The sequence below is a fragment of the Cynocephalus volans genome, chromosome 5 (assembly GCF_027409185.1).
Source record: "Cynocephalus volans isolate mCynVol1 chromosome 5, mCynVol1.pri, whole genome shotgun sequence".
In the NCBI taxonomy this organism is placed as follows: domain Eukaryota; kingdom Metazoa; phylum Chordata; class Mammalia; order Dermoptera; family Cynocephalidae; genus Cynocephalus; species Cynocephalus volans.
Window position 1 is genome coordinate 122625495 of NC_084464.1, and position 21582 is coordinate 122647076.

Below are 21582 nucleotides of genomic sequence, written 5' to 3' on the forward strand. Positions count from 1 at the left end.
CCAAACACGGCCAACCTGTTACAACAGTTTTGGACCTTGCTTTTATATCAGTAACCGTGTGACACTAAAGTACCACTCATTTCCAGTCACTAATAATAAGCAAAGTGAAGCCTCTCTTAAAGGTTTAATAGGAGTTTTTAAATTTTGTCATTCTTAGAGCTTTGTGGGCCGAAATCTTTTTAATACATATAGGAGTTATAGTTACAATGGTGCATGATTTCTCAGAGATAAGTGCATTGTTTCACGCTATACTAAATGAAAACTCTATTAAATTTGTTGGTATCCATAAAGGACATGTACTGTATAAAGCTGTCCATAGGTACCTCTTCCTGTGCACCAAAGCAGACTTAGACATACAACAGAAAGGCATTTTAACGACTTTGGTAAGTGGTGCTATAACCAAGCATTGTAAATATTTCATTTGGGAATTTTTATCTCAGCTGACTTTTGAAGCAATGCAGTCTTTTCATTTCTTTGGCATCAGTTCAACAATAATGAAAATAATTTTACTCATGCATTTGTTATTTTAACTATACATTTGTTCACATTTTTTATTAAGTTTGTAAAAATTTTGCACATAAAAAATCACCTCCACTTACAAAATGTTCTCTGTATTTTCCAAATTTCCACTGCATCTGGTACAATGCCAAACATAAAATGATGGCATGTGATCATGCTGAGGAGATAAATCATTGCTGAATGATTTTAAATAATTCATGTTCATTTCATCTGCCCTAAATATTTAGTAAAAATATTAAAATATTTTTTCATTCGTTAGATGATCCTCAGCAGAGTTAAATTTATTTAGACTGTCAATCAGTACAAATGCCTTGTTCTATCTCTTTATATAAACAAAACTAATATATATGCGAACATCAAGCATTTCAGATTCCAAATCTCTACATTTCTGGTCATTTTCTTACGTGGGCATGCTATTGATAGGATTCCGAAATATAGCACCCCCCATGGAATCAAAGAGAAAAAAGCGCACGTTCCTTTTTTAAAAAAAACAAACTAGTATTCTCTTTTGTTCCTGTTATTTGCTTGCTTTTCCAAATTCCGTTAAAGAAAACTCAAAGCCTAAAGCTTAATGAAGTCAACCCCAATACTGCTGTCTTCACTACATGACTAAAAATCCTCACTACTAGGGTCTACCATACTTCCTGACACACAGTATATATTTACTGAATGAGTAAATGTAAACATCCACAAATGATCATAAAAAATTAACCAAGCTTCATTAAAAAGTTTAAATTAAACAAACCAACCAACATGAAATAGTAAATGATTTACCAGTTACTTCTTACCATGTTCATTTTCACTCTGTACAGAAGGTGGAGCCAAAGACATATTTATCCACTGTCTGGGATTCTTTCCCATTCAATAAAGCAAAACAAAACAAAACAAAACAAATCTTCCTGTTACAAATATTTTTCTTGTATTCTCACAGCAAGATCCACTTGGAGATAAATGTGGGGTACAGAAATGAGTTGAAATTTTACTTAAGTCTAGTCAAGCATTGATCCTTAAATCTTTCTCAAGGACGACAGCATGCCATATAAATGGGAATCAAGTTTTCAGTTAAGAGAATATTCTGGAGTTACAAAGCAAATTGTCAGACCTCAGAAATTTATCTGTTGGAAAAAGATTCTAGCACGAGTCACTAATATGATTGGAAATCATTACTTCGAATATAGTTGACTAACAATCACATTAAGAACACATCTTCTGGCTGGTTTTATCAATTTGGGTAGAGCACTTCTAAACTTGTATACTATTGAGCTCCAAATTAACTTTTACTCCTCCATTACAGTCCAATAAATATTAATTAAAATGGAAATCAGGCACATAGAAAGGACTATTCTGATGCTAACGAAAGAAAATCTATAAGATAATGCCATCTTTTACAAAATCATTCTATATGCTCCTAGTCTTAGATAGTCCTTTTATTCTTTACAACTGTCTTTGAATTCCCCCAGAGGTATTATTATTATTATTATTATTATTATTATTATTATTATTATTATTATTATTATTCATTCACTCTCATCTCACAGTCAGTTGATAAGCTCACCTATTTTGAGAAATTACCTTCAAACTCTAGTTTTCTAATGTCCATACTCTATCTCAAAACTTCTTTTTCTTTATGTTCTGCATTCACTTTTTTAAAGGAATGACTCTCCTTCTTTCAAAATTAACAACTCCCCCACTGCATAAATGATATTTTGCTTACAAATAAGCCCTCTTGTAGCCATTTTAAATACTCTTCCCTTTCCCAGACATCACCTTGCCTCTTTTTCATTCTTTTTCTTTGCCTGTATAAAATGAGGAAATCTACTAAGGCTGTGAGCTCTGTCTTTTTTGGCACATTGCCTATGAAATTACTATCTCTTAGTAATTTCATCTGTACCTGTGGCCTCAAAATCAATGCCGTGAGATTAATCACAAATCTTATAACAATTTTAACCTGAACTCCACAGTCCATGTTTTAAGTTGTTGGTCAGGTATCTTTACCTAAATGTTTCAGTTCTTCATACTAAAATATTCCAAATTATCATATCTCTTTCAGCAGATCAGTCCCTCCCCCAACTTCCCTTTTTGTGTTAGTAGTATTTTCCCAATCTAAACTCCAAAATCTGTTTCCACAGCCTCCTCTCCCATGTCTTCCCATTCAATCTATCATCAAGTTCTGATAATTCTACCTTCCTTTCATTTTCCACTGCTGGTACCTTAGTTCAGGTTCTTACAGCTCACTCCTCTACCATTCCAATGCTCTTCTTACTGGTCTCTCATCTGTAGCCACCAATTATTTTTGAATAGTACACTACTCACTAAGGTGAGGGTAACCCACCAGAGTTTGTGTGAGACAGGCGTTTAACACCCTTAAAAATTACTTCATTCATCTCTTAAAATTCCAGAAATTGGTCTTTTTTAAAAAGGTAAAAATCCAAAAATGCATTTGGCTCTTACATTAAAAAATACTTCTCACAGTTCTGAAAAATAGTCTACCCTCCACTGTGTCAATAATGTGCATTTCTCAAAGCACACAGGGACGTGGACAAAACAGACTCTAAGGCCTGTCCCATCATGGGGCCTAAAGAAGCCCTACAAGAGACAGGAACTGTGAATAACTGTCCCTCATTCTTCAGAGAGCAGTGTTGCCTGACTAGCAAATCAGGCTACATTCATTTCTATTACATAGACAAGGCCTGGCAATCAGAGAAGATGCAGTTCTGGGAAGTCAGAGTTTATATTATTGAAATAGCACTGGCATTTCTGAGAACAGGAGAAAAACACATTTTTAAAAATCTATGCCACAATTTTTTGCAAAACATTCCAACAGAGACAAAAAAAAAGTCAGATAACTGGCATACTTTTTAAAAAATTATATTATTGGTCAAAATATAACTCACCAGTACTGCCAGAGTATGAGGTATGATAGAAATTGCTACTAGTCATTTAGAGACCCTGCTAGGTATCCACAAGAGAAAACTGTTGTCAGTGTCCCAACAGGGAGTCCATTCACAGTAACTCCGCTCCCTTTGAGCGTTCTTACACATAAGATCACATTTTACTATCATAATTCCCAAAGAAGGGAAGATATCACAAATGTCTTCTTTTATCAATGATCTTTTTATAAAATAATTTTGAAATCTTTTATTAATGATCATGGGAATATAGCTTCAGATACAGAACACGTATCTTATATGTTAGGAGAAGTAATTAATTAGTGGCTCATGCTACAACTAATCCCTTTGGCTCAGAAAATGATTCAGGTGATACCTTGAATAATTTAATTTGATAGAAAGAAATTCTTTAGTTTTATTTCCAACTGGTCATATAGTTAAAAAGAAAAGATAGCATAATACTTACACATCCTATTCATTTATAGACCTAACAAAACATAATTAGAAATAAACTCAATTTTTTTGCTTTAAAAGCCCTGTTACAGAGTAGTCAATCACAACTTTGTTTCACGCAACTAATTCTGAACATTGGAACATTTTTAATAAAATGCCTAATATCAGTAATAATTGTATTTGATAAGTCATTTTCCAAAAGTAAAGCAAATTGTTATGTAAATTAAATGAAGCATAGACTTTTTTTAAAAAAGAGGGAAAATAGATTTTCTTATAATAAAATGAATAAATCATATTTTCATCAATGTGTACCGAATTGAATCAAATAATTTTTAGTTAAGTCCAAAAAATAGACTCATTTTAAGGAAAGGACAATATTAATACAAGACCAAAACAATATTTATGGTCTGCTAAGCCTGAAGACTTGAAAGTCAGATTACAATTTCCACTTCTATAAAATCATTTCCCCCCTTCCTTAACTTAAAGAAAAATACACACTTGGCGATAGGATAGCTAACAAATGAGAAAGCAAACTCGTGTCTTAAAACTGCAGCATTTCAAAAGATGTTGCATTAGTCATTTCAGTGAAAGCGTGTTTAGGGAGAAGTACCTACCAGGGAATATTTGCCATCCTTTTTTTTTTTTTTCCCCTCTCTCTTTGTATTAGTGAGAAAAGGGTTAGGACTATTAAGGCTGGATGAGTTTGCTTTGTTTCCAGAGAATAATGGCCAAGAGATTTCCCTGCCTAACCTCGGGAGCATCACTGAAGCCTGATTACGGGGAATTGTCCTAGCACAGCCCTCTGCTATGGCATCTGGAAAGTCCTCAAAGGAGCTGCTCCCTCTAAGAATGAGGCCACATGACTCAGACCATCATAAACCCTAATGCAGAGTCCTGGAGAAGGAGAGCCATGGAAGTGGTGGAGAAGCACATAGAGATTATTGGCCCAGCTCTTCGTCACGGGGCAGAAAACGCTCCAGCGGGCCTTAGAGGGGGAGATAATCTTAAGGAGGGTTGAATAGTTTGGGGACTCAATGCCTACTTACCAGTCAACTATAGTCTGTATTTGATCAAATAAAATCCCAACATCTCACTACAGATTAGGTTTTAGTGTGTTGGCACGAGATTTTCAGGTCCTTGGTCATCTGGCAGAGCTCAGATATGAAGATTCCACAGTCAAACAAAACGTATTATATACATGAAATACACCCCCCCATACACATACATACCCTTTTGCTAAACTGAAAAAAAAAAGTAAAAATTCAAAGCAGTCAAAGGATTGGAAGATAATTGAGGATGAATATAACACCATATATGCGCATTTTTGGAATGTCTGTCTCCCATCGCCATCATTTCCTTTGTTAATTGCCCCTACTTCAATTAAGAGGAAGGGAATTAGATCATCAAATAGGTCATTCACACCCACCTTTAACTTCACACACCTTGGTCAATATGAAACAAGTGTGCACTGGTTATACTCTTCTCTGCCATTTTTATTTACTGTAATTTTTTTTTTTATTTTGAAAATGTAGTATTATAAAATAGACAGTTTTTCCTTGCCCTTGGTCTTTTGGTGAAACAAGCACGAAAGCCAGTAATTTTTATCTGTAAGGAGTAACTCCAAGTAGTGGCACTCACGTCTCTCACGCTATTTTATTTTTTCTTGTCAGCAAATTTGAACAACTTTAGCGTGACCTCGCTACTCCTCTTCGCCTCTCCCCTCCCCCGCCCCCTCCCCCAGACTCCTCGCCACCTCCTCCCCCGCCTTTCCTTTTCCCCTCCCCTGTCTTCTAGCCCCTCCTCCTAGTTGAGTCAGTGGCTTGAAACTTTTAAAAGCTCTGTGCTCCAAGTTAGAAAAAAGCTTTTACGAGGTATCAGCACTTTTCTTTCATTAGGGGCAAGGCGTGAGGAAAGTACCAAACAGCAGCGGAGTTTTAAACTTTAAATAGACAGGTCTGAGCGCCTGAACTTGCCTTTTCGTTCTGCTTCATCCTCCAAGGAGTTCAGTCACTTGGCGTGCCTACTTCTTTTAAGCGAAAGAGTAAGTTGAAAAGAAGACTTTACCTATTAGTTTCTTTTTCTGCAAGTAAAACTTTTCTAAAGTGTTTTAAATGTGGTTTTAAATGTGACTTTGATTTATGATACTGTAAATGGAATGATGAACTTTAAAATGTTTCTACAGTTTTAAAGCTACAGTAGAATGTACCAAATTTATATTTTGGCTGTTAGAAAAGTTTCTATTAATAATGCAACAGGTAAAAGATTCAAACCTCTCCATTTAGAATAAAGAACTAGCTTACTGTATATTTGATTCTTCCTTTTAGAGTAACTTTTTTTTTTTTTTTAAATCAGTTAACAGTCTAGGGTCTCTGTCATTTTTAGGGGGTTGGGGGCCTGGGTTGGGGACTTGACTGACAGCATCACAAAAATCAAAGGGCAAATTTGCTCAGTGTACCTCCTATAGTATTCTACGATTCGTGCTTTTTCATTTGGAAATCTTGATTGATGTTCTATAGCCATGCAAAGCACACTTCTTTTGTAACACAATGCTTTGTTAAAACCTTGCGGTTACTTTACTTCCACGTGGTTCCTTCCTAGAATTTTCTCCATTAAATAAAAAGGTATAAAATTCAGAGTATGGATATTCAGGTTTTTAAGTCAACAGTAAATAGTTACTTTGTGTTACCAACCAGTATGGGAAGATTTGAGACCCTCAGGAGAACCAGCTTTTACTTGACCACGTTGGCAATTCAGATGAAATCTCCTGAATGGAGTGGTGGTTACTTCCTTAGAGGTATTAACATTAGAGGGGAACAGACATTTAGAAAGGATTGGATGCCAGCGTGCGTTTCCAAAATTGTCTTCTAAAACGGAAGCTCCTAGAAAGAATAGGAAAAAGAAATTTCTCAAATAGCGCTTTAGAGGGTGTCTCCCCCCACGCCCCGCACCCCGCCCCGTCCGAACCTGTACCAGGCTTCCGAGCTCTGGCGCAATTTTGGGGGGTTGGAGCTGCCAGTGGGCAAAGAAAACGCTAATGTGTTGTTAAAAAGAATTCAATTTTTTTTGTTTTGTTTTGTTCTGGCGGCTGGCCGGTACGGGGATCCGCACCTAAAAGGGTTCGATTTTTAAATGCTTTTCATTGCTAACACAGACTCTGTTAACCAGAATTACAACCATGCATTTTCGTGCCCGGTAAGGATTTTCTCTTCTGTGTAAATCCACAGACTAAAGTAGTTGAGATTCTTCGTGTGACCCTGCTGTTGAAGCATTTGCCCTACGGAATAGTGAAATGCAAATAGAAATGAAAGGTTTGTCCGAGCCCGCACCCTCCCCACCCCGCCTCCCGCCCGGCCCTCTGGGGTTTTGAGACGTTTCCCTCAAATCCTTACAGGTCCAACCGGGAGCACGTTCGAGTTCCGCCACTGGAAAGGAACTGGGGTTGGGGGTGTGAGGATGGCAGGAAAGATGGGCTACTTGCCAAATAGTAAAAGAGCAAATGATTGATTGAATTAAAGTTGTCAGTCTAATTTCCCATCCCTCTCACCGCCGTCCAGTGTCTCTTTTTTCTCTTAAACTTGTTGAGTCCTCCTGTGTAAGCGTTGATAAGCAAACCTGAGTACCTTTGGGAATTATCGTGCTTAAATTGCACTTGTAACTCTTCTGGAAGTTCTTGAAATTTTCCAAGAAGCGGGGAGGAGGGAGGGAGAAGTAAGACCCTTAATGAGGCAACAGCCAAGGACACGTGTTCTAGGACAAATGAGTACAGGATTTCGGGAATTGTTAACTTCAGTTCTGAGCAGCGGGTCGCCCACACTATCCTGTTACCGATCAATTGTTTGCTGAGCAGCGTCTCTGATAAAGCTTATCGGCAGGCCCTCCTCGGGGGCCTATTCATGTTCATCCTCACCCAAGGGCGTGCTTCTGTTTCTCTCTAGAGGCAAGAAGAGGGGTGGGAAGAGGAAAGCAATAATATGTTATAAACGTAGATTTTATTTGGAGGTGAGTTTAATTTCATTTGCTTCCCTAACCGAGTTAGTAATGATAAGAAAGAACTGAAAATTGGGCACACTTGAACTCAGTCGAAGGTGTCTTGTGAGGGAGCCTAATTTTTACTTTTGTATACAAGGATTGCTCAAAATAAAATCCTGTAGCAATGCAGACAAGATCTCACTAACCCACTCCCAAGAATGAAGTAAGCCAGTCAGAGAATACCTTGCGGAGGTGGGGAGTAATTAATTCTTCTGAGTAGGCTGAACTGACTGAAAATTATACCAGTCAGAGTAAGTACAGTCTGTCCTGGCAGAGTGTTGAATTCTGCACTGCTGGAACACTTGCTCCCAGCGTGTGGATGCTTCGTACTCTCCAAAGACTGGGTATAGTGATCACCTGCCCTTTGCCTGGAAAATGCAGTGGTAGTGCTTAGCTCCTACTTTCTTCACTGTTCAAACATGTTCCACATTTTTCTAGTCACTTTTAAAGCTTATCCCCCCGGGCTGCCTGCCCCATCCACTCACTTTCTCACCCTTTGCAGTTGTGATTCGTACAGTGCTGACCCTCCATCGAAAAATAGTTCCAAAGATACTCCGAAGGAGGCGTCTAAAGGGCGTGTTTTCAGATATTGAGGGTTACTTTGTTACTTAGATGTTTCCAATTCCTGCGTAGAGTAGAATGGAAAACTCCGATGGTGCATTCCTTCGTTTCTTTTATAATATCCAGAGGTTTAGCTGGATTTGAGCTTCAGAGCCTTTATGATACCCCGAGGGAAGGGAATGATAGGAAAGTCACCAGTGATTAATACCTTCTACTCCACCTTTCCTGTTGTTCTGACTTCCCTTTGAGGTTGTTTAAATATGTGCGTTGGAGTTTATCCACACACACCACTTCAGTTCTGGAGAGAAAAAGTGATTACCCAGTGTTTATCATTACTGTCCATTTTCAATGTAGATAATTAAAGTTAAAAAAAAAAATCCTCAGCTTTCTCCTTCACGGGAGATTAAAAATATGTATTTTTTGGAATTTTTGCCTAAATTCTCCACTTTGCCTAACTGTCTAAATTCACCACTTAGCTACATATGTACAGACCATCTTTTGCCAAAATTCAAGCTTTAGTTTTTCTACATTATCAGTGGCTTTATAAAATTCCATTAATTTCACATCCCAATTTCCCTAGCTTATTAACTTTTAGAAAATGTATGTTTGTTATTCACTTCTTAGTTGCTATTTTGCTAAAGAAAAGAAACCAAAATTAGAAAATTAAAAGATTTTTAGATACAGCTCATTTAAGAGTAATAGCTAAACTTTATTAGCTCTTATCAAGAGCTTCACATGCATGAGTTTATCTCATTCAATGGTCTGAAAAAAGACTTCTTAATACACTTATGAGGGTTCTAAGGGTGTGTTTATATGATTACAAAATAAGAAAGCTGTTCATTAAAAATAGTTCATTTGAAGGTGGAAGAGTTGGTGGGGGCATGGGAAACATCAAGAACTGATAGAAATATGTTTGAGTTACTCAGATCACAATCGAAGAACATGGCTTGTAGCTTGCAGCTTCTGACTTAGGTTTTTTCCTCTGGTTCCCTCAAATTGACCTTGGGAAACTTCTGTTGGTGAGGGAGTTAAGTGATAGCTGTTGAAGTAGGGAGGGAATCATCTCTTATGGATAAGGTGTCATCCTTTCTTTGGATGGAGCCCCTCAGTCCTTAATCTCCAGGCCCATGTAGGTTGATAACATGAAGAGGAGGGGTTCTTCCTCTTTTCCAGGGAAGGAAAAGCTTGGTGGTAGTTTTTTTGTTGTTGACTACCCCTCCACCCCCAAAGTCAGGTAGTTCAATGCCACACGTTAAGTACCTGAAGAAATGTGCTACTCTTTACAAAGGAATCTGAGGATAATCAAAGAGCCACAGGCAGAATTTTAAATAGAATAGATGTTTATATAGAATAGGTTTGATACACCACAGAGTTGGGCTAACTATCCAGGTATAAATAAGGAAGCAAAGGCAGAGTATTATCTGATGAACTGGGAATGTTTTCCATTGCACCTGATTCAAATCACTTAACTGCCTGCATAGACTCAGACTATATGGAGATGTTACATTAACTGTGGTTAAGATCAGCTGCTGCTCTTTCCCTTCAGAACCTCCACCCTTCTCCCATATTTGTCATTCTTGAAATAAACGCAGTTTAAACAAGCAGTTTCTTATTGCCATACTGTCCTCAGCTACAATAAAATTGTGTGGTACAAGTGGAGTTAGAATTTAACAGTACTGGGGGACAGTAGAACCAATTTTTGTTTTTTAATCTTAACCTGCAGCAACGTGACAGTGGAACTAAATAAACATTCATGATACCTGATGCTGTTCTGCAACAATCCTAACCATCACTAGGATCTCATCTAATAAATTCAAGAAGCTCTTTGTTAAAGAGCATTTTTTTTTAATTCAGCCCAATTACCTGCTCAAGAATCATTTGAAGTGTGTTGCTTCAACAGATAGTTCTCCGTTTCAGCAATTGTCCCTTGAAAATTCAATAGTAAATTATGAGAGATGATGGCAATACTTTTTTACTGTGAAGTTCCCTTTTTAATTAATTTGAAATTTTAGAAGTTTGAGATATATAACTACAATGAAGAGAATCCCAAGGAGATAGTAAAAAAAAAATTATGAAATCTGGTTTGTATCTTCTTTTTTTTTTTTTTTTTTTTGCACAGTATCTTTTTATTTTTTGTACAGGCCTCATTTAATTCATTCAACAGATGTTTATGCAGCTTCTCTTTTTTAAGCGCTGGGAATATAGCAGTGAACAAAACAAACTCAAACAGAGGAAGGCAGATAGGAATAAATCCTCATGGAGAGAGACAAATAAAGATAGACGATGTCAAGTAGAACTAAAGGCCATTAAAAACAAAACAAAATGAAACAGGGCAAAAAGAATAGGAAATGGGGAAAGTATGTTGCCGTTTCATATGTGGTGATCAGGAAAGGAAAGGCGGCTGATGAGGTGAGACCTGAAGCAAGTGAGGAGGTGAGCCACGTGGATGGGGCAGAGCTGATCAAAGCAGATTAGGATGATTGTGGGTGTGTTTTTTCTAAATTGACTGTTTACATTGTGAATAGGTTGGCAGGCAGGGTGACCAGGCTAGTGACATGAAACTCGAAGAAAAGTGACGATGGCTGAGATCAGGCTCAGAGCAGCAAGGATGGTGGTAAGAATCGGTCATAGTTGTTACATCTTGAGGATAGAGCCTATAGTGCTTGCTGATGGATTGAGTGTAGATTATATTAAGTATGTATGTACAGGAATATTACCACAAAGAACATCTGGCTGTTGTAATTGTAGAGGAGTAGTCACTACTGAGCTCACCCAGACATTTACTGCAAGGGGCAGAGGTTCTTATAAACGTTAAAGAAAAACATTGGACAGGTTTGCATTTAAGTTTTGTTGGGGCATAACATTTTTTGGTTTTAGTAGATTAGAAACACACGCACATAGCATTTCCCTTCCCCCACCGCCCCCCCCCCCAAATCCATTAGATAATTTTATCAGGAACTTTCATAAACATTTCCTTATGCATTTTAGACTTCATGATTTTATTCTTTCAAATATTAATGACCATTATCTTCCCTAAGTGTTTACTTCCAGTCGTAAAAAGATGATAGATATCAAATCTCACTTTAGTTATCAATAGTCCTGTTTGCCTTTATTTTTTAAGTCTCCACTCTCAACTCATAGTTGTCTCTTTTGGGGAATATCTTTAAAACTGAAAATCAAACATTTTCTAATTCTGATAATTATTAGGATATTAATGACATGGAGAGATTTGCCTGGAGCTGTGGCACACTGATTTGTTTTTAAAGCTTTGGCAAAAGGGACTGTCAGACATAATTTCACATTGAAGCTTTATTTTCCAGAGATTTCATTTGGATTAGAGTGTAAGCCTTTGTGCTCTCAGGGAGCAGCAGTGAAGCTGTAGGGAGTGACAAGGGGCTGTGCAGCCAAGGGTGAGCTCCGTTCCCAGGTGCCTGGAGAGCTGCTTCTCCTTGTGCTCAGCCCCTTGGAACTTTTAGACACTCTGTCCCTCTCTGCTCTCCTGACATTTCCCTCACTCCTAAATATTTTGAATAAGAAAGCACCAGAAATGTCAAGAAACCATTGTTTGCCTGCTGATCCAAAACCTTACTTCAGAATTACCTGGGACATTTGTTTAAGATAGTAAAAAACAAAAACTGATTTCCCAGCCCCACCCCCAGAAATTAAGATTTATCCAGACTGATGAGGCCAAGGCATGTTTGTTTTTAACAAATGTCATCAAGTGATTGTGGTGCAGTTCAGGAACCCACTGGAAAGGGACCAGCGAGTCCTCAGGCTAGTCACCCTTGGTGCCTGCAGCTTTGAGCATCTGGTCTAGGGGGCCCTGAAGAGCAATGGAAAATGTGAGCCAACATGGTATGTAGAAGGCATAAAAAGGGTGGTGTGGCTGCTGTCAAGAATCTGCTCCCAGTGAGTGCTTTGCATAACTCCTTAACCTAGACCTTAGTCTCCAACTTGGGTATCCAGAGGTGAAGGCATGAGTATACTTGATACATTCAGCTGCCTTGCTCTTCTCATTTATCAAATAAGAAATATACCTGTCTCCTACTAGTGAATATGAGTGCAGTAGTCTATAGATCAACACCAGGGATTCTGAAAACATATCATTATGCCCTTTCCTTATAAGAGGACATTAATTTTCAACTAAGACATGGAAAAATGAAAATACTCAACTGGAGGGATGGGGAGGAACAACCAGCTGATGGAACTTTTGATTCATGACAAAGTGAACAACTTCTAAAAAAAGGTAACTATTTTTGTTACCTGTTCTTGGAGTCACAAGATGAGCCATCACTTTAAACATTATTTGATGGTCTCTATGATAGTGGTAATGACAGGTGTCTACATGTTACGGGATACTGGGTGTCCAATTGGATAATTCATATCTTATTCAAATGAAAGAGTGTAACTCATGAATGCAAATGACAACTGCGTGGATGCTTGAAGGAGAGACAACTTTGCAATTAAATTGCTGGTGTATTAAAAAGAGAACTACTACCTAGAGTACTGCCGGGTGACCCAGTTCACGTACTATGGCATTGCAGAGTATTTTTGTGGAGTCTCAGAATTATATGAAAGTCAAATTTTATCTTCCATAAAATGTAAAGATATTTAGTAATGAATTGCCACAAGCATCTTTATAATCATATTTTATTTGAATAATGATGAAGCACTAACTAAAATGATAATTTCTGTTGTGCCCAGTCATATTTCTAAACATGTTAGGTTTGACTTGAGCTCTATCATTACATGGATGTGATAAGATGTATACAAATAGTTTATCATTTTATACTTGATTGTTTTTATTATTTTTTCTCCAAGAATTGAAGTATCTGAGCAAAAACAAATGACACAGGCAAAATATTGTAATCCTTTACAAACAGAATTAGGGACAATTTACACATCATCACATAGAAACCTTTATATATATATTTTGTTATGTTTGTTTGACCCTCATCAACTGTACATCTTCATTCCCGGTCTACTGTTTTCTCTTGAATTATACATTCTCTCACCATCAGACTGTCCATCAAGTCTAAATTACTCCCTCATACTTCAAGCCTTCCCTTGGCTGTTTAACTATCTTTGTCAACTCTACAAGCCTATATCTTTTTTGACTGATCTTTTCATACAGAAATTTCACTTCCTAACGTGTCACTTCAGAATCTAAAATGGCCCATCCTAAAAGAAGAAGGGAAACTCCCTTTTTTATGACAACTGGGAGAGCATTGTTTCTTTGGCCTGCCCACCCACCTCTCACTCTTAGTCCCAATTCTTTCGCAGCATCCTCTGGGCTGTCATCAGTGATACTTATCGATTCCTAATTTAGATAGCTGGTGCGTAGTTCAGCTTTATGAATCAGTCATCTCTTTTTTGTTCCATCCAGGAAATCCCAGGCCAGGTTTCCACTTCATTGTTTCATGGCCTCTACAGACAGAAATGTAATGTTGTGTGGTAACGGAGAAGACTTTCCTGAAATTCATTCACTTCCTACAAGGAGAGGAAGCTCATAGTTCAACACCAGATGAGAAACTCTTTTATATTCAGATAGTGAAGATACTTCTGAGAAGCCTTCATAATCTTACTTTTAGTTAACACTGTTTAAAATTCATTACTAAGCCCCTGGAAAGTCTTTGCTTTGCCTGGTTTTAATTATTAAATAATCTTTTACTACTTCATCCTTTTCTAAACTTTTCAATTATTACTCTTTGCTGAAAATTAGCCTATATTCTGTATGTCTGCCACATGCCATGTTATTTACTCCTTCCCAGCTTTCAGACCTTGCTAAGATCGCACATATCAAAGTGTGGAAACATTTCTAGTTTTAACTCAGCTATACTCTGCTTTAAAACCAGTGCTATCCATTGGAAAGCTTTGGCCTGGGGATTGTAAGTCTTCTGGCTCTACCGATAACTGAACATTTCACTGACATTTTGAACCTCAATTTTTGTCAGTTGAATGAGTGATTGGCAATTGGAGACATAAATTGAACTAGATAACTTTGGGGATCCCTGTCAGTTCTACAGATTTGAGTATTTTTCTCATCCTTGATTACAGGGAAGTCGTAGGCTTAAGATATCTAGGTATTTTTAATAGTTAACTTGAATGCGTGGGCTGAGTTCCCAAAGCCCAGTAAGGGAACTTTAAAGTATACAACAGTCAAAAGATGTAACCAATCTTTTTTTGTTGGAGAAAACACTCTGAAGTAATCTTTTCTTTTTATTTCTAAGGTTATAAGCCGTATTGAGACAAATTGAACTTTTTGCTAGAAATGTGATGTGCATTTTTTGTCTTTGACTTTGATTTTGAAAGTAGGTTCCTGCATATAATGGTACATTGTATCAAAATGATGTATTTCAATACAACGTATCTTTTCTCTGGGCAGAAGACAGAATTCTGAGCCACATAAGTCACTGCTAAGAAGAAACCGAAAAGTATAAATGACCATAGTTTAGAGTATGCACAAATTACATTTGATATACCATGGAGAAATATTTCAGAGTGAAATTAGGAATCAAATGATATATAATAGTGTGAGTTTGGAAACTGAAAGGGGGAGGGGGCGTGTATGCATGTTCCTACCTTGATTCTTCAATACGTATGCCTTGAATAGCATGCACCAGTATTTTGCTTAGGCATGCATCCAGCCACAGGCGTAACAGGCAAGAACTGTCCTCATTTATAAGACAGACAAAATAAGCAGAGGCACTTAGCACAGACAGCTTCTCAAGTCATGTGGCAAGGCAGTGGTTGAACAAGTAATACATCTTCACAGGTTAAGATTGCAATTCACTCTCTGCCACATAGGCTCTGTTGCTTCTAAGACTTATTTTATCTCAAAAAAAAAAAAAGTGTGAGACCCCTTTATAGAGGAAAATAAGAAGAGTTTGCATTTGGTTTATTTGGGGGAGCGGAATGCTAGAAAGATCTGAGACCTTTTGCAATATTTTGACTATCAGCTGAAAGATATTAAAGTAATAATTTGTAATCTGTGATCATTTAGTTGTCTTTTTGTTTCTTTTTCAGGTGGTGCCCAGGCAACATGGGTGACTGGAGTGCCTTAGGCAAACTCCTTGACAAGGTTCAAGCCTACTCCACTGCTGGAGGGAAGGTGTGGCTGTCAGTCCTTTTCATTTTCCGAATCCTGCTACTGGGGACAGCGGTGGAGTCAGCCTGGGGTGATGAGCAGTCTGCCTTTCGTTGTAACACTCAACAACCTGGTTGCGAAAACGTCTGCTATGACAAGTCTTTCCCCATCTCTCACGTGCGCTTCTGGGTCCTGCAGATCATATTTGTGTCTGTACCCACACTCTTGTACCTAGCCCATGTGTTCTATGTGATGCGAAAGGAAGAGAAATTGAACAAGAAAGAGGAGGAACTCAAAGTTGCCCAAACTGATGGTGTCAATGTGGAGGTGCACTTGAAGCAGATTGAAATAAAGAAGTTCAAGTACGGTATTGAAGAGCACGGTAAGGTGAAAATGCGAGGGGGCTTGCTGCGAACCTACATCATCAGTATCCTCTTTAAGTCTGTCTTCGAGGTGGCCTTCTTGCTGATCCAGTGGTACATCTATGGATTCAGCTTGAGTGCCGTTTACACTTGCAAAAGAGATCCCTGCCCACATCAGGTGGACTGCTTCCTCTCTCGCCCCACTGAGAAAACCATCTTCATCATCTTCATGTTGGTGGTGTCCTTGGTGTCTCTCGCCTTGAACATCATCGAACTCTTCTATGTCTTCTTCAAGGGTGTTAAAGATCGTGTAAAGGGAAAGAGTGATCCTTACCACGCTGCAGCCGGCCCACTGAGCCCCTCCAAAGACTGTGGATCTCCAAAATATGCTTATTTCAATGGCTGCTCCTCCCCAACAGCTCCCCTCTCACCCATGTCTCCTCCTGGCTACAAGCTGGTTACTGGCGACAGAAACAATTCTTCTTGCCGCAATTACAACAAGCAAGCAAGTGAGCAAAACTGGGCTAATTACAGTGCAGAACAAAATCGAATGGGGCAGGCTGGCAGCACCATCTCCAACTCACATGCCCAGCCTTTTGATTTCCCTGATGATAACCAGAATTCTAAAAAACTGGCTGCTGGACACGAACTACAGCCACTAGCCATTGTGGACCAGCGACCTTCAAGCAGAGCCAGCAGTCACGCCAGCAGCAGACCTCGGCCTGATGATCTGGAGATCTAGATACAGGTTCGAGAGCATGGAGATTCCACTTAATGGTGGAAAAGAAAAAAGGTGCTGTAGAAAGTGCACCTTAGGTGTTAATTTTGTTCCAGTGGAGGTGGTACTCAACAGCCTTAGTCACAAGGTTTAGGAAACACAAAGACATTAGAATACCTAGGTTCATTCGGGGTGTCTGGGATAGGTGGGTGGAGAGGGAGGGGATAATAGAGGTACACGTTGGCATTTAATGTAGTGGATTCAAAGAACTTAAATTCTAAGTAAGAGTTCCATTAGGTGATAATGTAAGTAGGGCTTTTTCTCCCCCTGACACCCTTAAGAATGATTTTCTATATGTGAAAGAGTAGGTGATAATGTGGCTAAATTTTTTTTTTTTTTAACCAAGAAACTGAAACAACTTAGGCCAGGAATAAGTACTTCCTGAACATCTTATTTCTTTTCAACAAGAAAAAGACGGAGGATTGTCTTTATGTCCCTGCTAAAACATTCCATTGTTAAAATTTGCACTTTGAAGGTAAGATTTCTTGGCCTGACCCTCCAGGTGTCAATGGACTTGTGCTACTATATTTTTTATTCTTGGTATCAGTTGAAAGTTCAGACAAGGCCCACAGGAAAAGATTTCTCATACATACATTTACAAATCTCAGCATTACATGTGCATTCTTTTTACATCCACTTGGCATCGTATCATTACCATCACTTTTTCATCATTCCTCAACTACTATTCACATTCATTTAATGGTTTCTGTAAACATTTTTAAACAGTTGGGATGTCACTTAACATTTTTTTGAGTTAGAGTCAGGGAAGCAAGCCATGCTCAATATTTAACAAACACTTGTATGTGTGTGTGTGTGGAAGAGTGTGTTTTATTTGTAATGTATTGGTACAAGCAGATGCAATACAAACTCACAAACAGATTTGAAAATAATACACACACAGTGTTCAAATTTGAATCTTTCTCATAGATTTTGTGGTGTGGGCCAATATGGTGTTTACATTAAATAATTCCTGCTGTGCAAGCAAAGCACACTTTTTTTTCCCTAAAATGTTTTTTCCCCATGTATCCTATTATGGATACTGGGTTTGATAATTATGATTCTTTTTCTTTTTATCTTTTTTAGAATATAGCAGTAATGAATGATTACTGAAATGAATGATTTCCTTTTTCTGAAATGTAATCATTGATGCTTGAATGATAGAATTTTAGTACTGTAAACAAGCTTTAGTCATTAATGTGAGAGACTTAGAAGAAATGCTTAGAGAGGACTATTAAGTGTACCTAAATGAATTTTGCAGTAACTGGTATTCTTGGTTTTGTCCTACTTAATACACATTAATTCAGGACTTGTATTCTATTATGAGTTCAACAGTCTTTTGGAGTGACCAGCAACTTTGATGTTTGCACTAAGATTTTATTTGGAATGCAAGAGAGTTGAAAGAGGTTTCAGTAGTACACATGCAACTAATTTATTTGAAGTATATGCTCAAGACATCTACCAGTTTTTTCAAATGCCTTTTTAAACTCATCACAGATGATAGGTGAAAATGCAGGTATCATACTTCTCTTCACGTCAGCTACATAAACAGTTTTGTACAATGAAAAATACTAATTTGTTTGACATTCCATGTTAAACTACTGTCATGTTCAGCTTCATTGCATGTAATGTAGGTCTAGTCCATCAGATCATGCGTTCTGGAGAGTGCTGTTTATTCAATAAAGTTTTAACTTAGTATAAAGATAGCCTGTGTATTCCGTGTGGTTTTTAAAACTTTATTGCATCTATTCAAGTTACCAAAGACATTTCCATTGGTTATGAGGACTTGGGCAAATAAGATCCACATTTTTTCAGGGATCTTTAAAAGGACAATAGTTACCATTAGCTATGTTCAGGGCAACATCGACTGTAAACATTTTTGGATATTTATTCAACTGAGGCGAAGATAAAGTATACAAGGGTTGAATTTGGAAAAGAACTTTAATGTGATGTGTGATAGAGCTTAAAATAAGGTAATATTGAATAATTTAGAAATAAGCACAAAAACCTAAGGATGCTGAAAATTTAAAACTGTAGATATAAGAATAAATAAGAACACAGTTTGAGTATGTTACACCCAGGGATAAAAGAATAAAACAAATCATGTATTTTAATATAAAATGTGAAAATACAGAAAATAAGAGTTAAAATTCTTAGCACCCAAGGGAAAATCAGCCAGTTAAAGGGAATAGAACAATTTTGGGCAATTAACAATGTAGTTTCAAATATAAAGTGTATTATCAACACATAAGTCACAGGGTGCCCAGGGTGCTAACTTCCTGCCCACACACTGTCTCTTCTAAAAATTCCAAACTTCAAATTCCAACATGCCAAATCATCTGTGCTTTGTACTTACAGAGCAAAATAATAAAGTTTGGGGGCTTATTAAAGTCTTAAAGTGAGTTCTCTTTACAAGCAGCACATCAAGAAAGTTTCCTAACATAAAATTGTTTACATAAACATTTATTACCTACCACAAAGCAAAGTAGTAAATTACTGTAGCATAAGAATATTAGTAATTTAGAAGTATTCTAGCCCATTTCACTTGCTGCTTTACTTTTTTTGGAGGAACAAAGGTTATATGACTTGGCTAAAGTCAGAAGGTTATCTAATAACTCATTTCCAAGTGAATTATCTGATGTAATTGGTAATGTCAACATTTCTTCCAGTACTATCATTTGGTTGAGAATCAGATAAGAGGGACAAATTCTCTCTCTCTCTGTCTCTCTCTCTCTCTCTCTGTATTTACTATGGAAAATAGACATGATTAAGTGTGTGTGTATACTACACACAGTGTGCTACACAAGATGTGGATGGACAAATGATTAGACTGCTGAGTGATTAAGTGGAGATATGAAATAAACTGTGGGCTAGCTGGTTAGCTCAGGTTAGAGCTCAGCCTTGGTAGCACCAAGGTCAAGGGTTTGGACAACCTGTACCAGTCAGCTGCCAAAAAAATAAACTTCTGATCCATGTGTGTGGAGAAGGGAGAGCAAGTTCATCTTTCAAAAATAGTTATATAGGTCTTAAATATTTCCCACCTTTAAGGTTTTTCACTATTTAAAAAATATATATAGGGCTGAGCGATTAGCTCACTTGATTAGAGTGTGGTGCTGACAATGTCAAGGGTTCAGATCCCCTTACCAGCAGTCATCCAAAAAACAAAACAAAAAGAAGTGCATTAAAAAAATACTAATATGTAACATACATATTATACAGTTTATACATGTACAGTTTAAGAAACTACAGAAGTCTATGAAATGGAGAATCAAATCTCTGACCTCTTCCTATTCTCCAGCATGTACGTCAGAGACATTCAAATTCCCAGAGGAGATCCTGTTAAAAATTTTAGACATCAACCATGTACCAGACACTTTGTTGAGTAATAGGGATTCATAGAATCCCACAGTTCTTAACCCCATGAAGCTTACAATGTGAATTCTTCCAGAAGTTTTAAAAATTTATGTTCCATTCTTTTGTTTATCTTAATTGGCTCCCTTCTTTTACCAACTAAAATTTATATTGAGTTCTATTTAAAGATTATACGAAAGATACACAATTTTATTTCACAAATAAAATTAGATACTCATTTTTTTTTTGCATAAAATTTCATGTTTAAAAAATTGGAAAATTTTGAATCTTCTAGAAACAGTGCTGTCCAGCAGAACTTTCTTGGTGGTGAAAGTGTTTTATTCTGTTCAATATGGTAGCCACTAGCTATATGTGGCTATTGAGCACTCAAAATGAGGTTCAAAGTCTGAAGAAATGAATTACTTTTTTTTGACAGCTGGCCGATACAGAGATCGAACCCTGGTCCTTGGTGTTATCAGCACCATGCTGTAACCCACTGTGCTAACTGGCCAGCCTCTTCTTTTAATTTTAATTTAAATTGCCATATATGGCTACTGGCTACTGTGTTGGACAGTACAGTTTTAGAGGCTAATGGGAAAGAAGTTTAATATTGGGTAGAAATGGGGGAGAGGATGGTCATGATGGAAACAGAGGGAGGAATAAGGAAGAGAAACTTGAAGGTCCTTTGCAACCATAATTTTAACAGTATTTCTTATCTTATAAATAATAGGAAATTCTTACTTTAAGCAAGGCATCTGCCTTTGTGTGAAATTCCCTAGCCTTTTGTTAGATAGTCATATATTTTATGTAACCCTTGTTTTAATTCAAAATTTTATATACAAACTTTTCTGTCTATTTTCAAAGGTGGCAGAATTGTATAATGTCTTTAGATATTAGGGAGAAGTCCAGCGCTCTGATTTTGTTAGTGCATTTTCACCTTAGCATCTGTATGTTTTTAATGAACTTCCAGGCCAAGAACTGTTTCATTACCTTATTTTGTTAAAATTTCTGAACCTCTCAAACTGCCCAGGGTGCTAATTTCCTGCCCACACACTGTCTCTTCTAAAAATTCCAAACTTCAAATTCCAACATGCCAAAACATCTGTGCTTTGTACTTACAGAGCAAAATAATAAAGTTTGGGGGCTTATTAAAGTCTTAAAGTGAGTTCTCTTTATAAACAGCACACCAACAATGTAGAAACATGTTTATAATCTTTACTGGCTCCAAGATTCTGTTCTCACCTTTTCTTGGTTGGGCAAATATAGCTGAGCCCCTGGCATGTCAGAATTTGCAGCTGGCAATTTTCAGAACTCAAAGAGGAGACGTGGAACAAACACCACAGAAACATTGCTTCAAGAAGACTAGAAAAAGAAGAGTATCGCATAGAGAGAAAGCTAATTTGGAAGAAAAATTTTACATTGATTTTCTGGTCTTCAGAAGTGTTGAAATTTTAAGTCACACTATTTCTTCTGGTTTCCGGATGTTTCTTTCAAACACCAAATGCTTATTTGGGCTATGACGTGTAACATAATTTGAATGCCCACACACTTTCCTGT

The 21582-nt window shown here is 37.4% G+C and overlaps 1 protein-coding gene across 1 annotated transcript; it reads left to right on the forward strand.

The window, feature by feature from the left end:
* The first annotated feature begins 5734 nt into the window (after positions 1-5734).
* On the forward strand, positions 5735-16804 carry GJA1 (gap junction protein alpha 1). The gene is made up of 2 exons (XM_063097352.1): positions 5735-5901; positions 15477-16804. Exon 2 carries the CDS (start codon positions 15493-15495, stop codon positions 16639-16641), a length of 1149 nt encoding a protein of 382 aa, XP_062953422.1. The 5' UTR covers positions 5735-5901; positions 15477-15492; the 3' UTR covers positions 16642-16804.
* The last annotated feature ends 4778 nt before the right edge of the window (positions 16805-21582 follow it).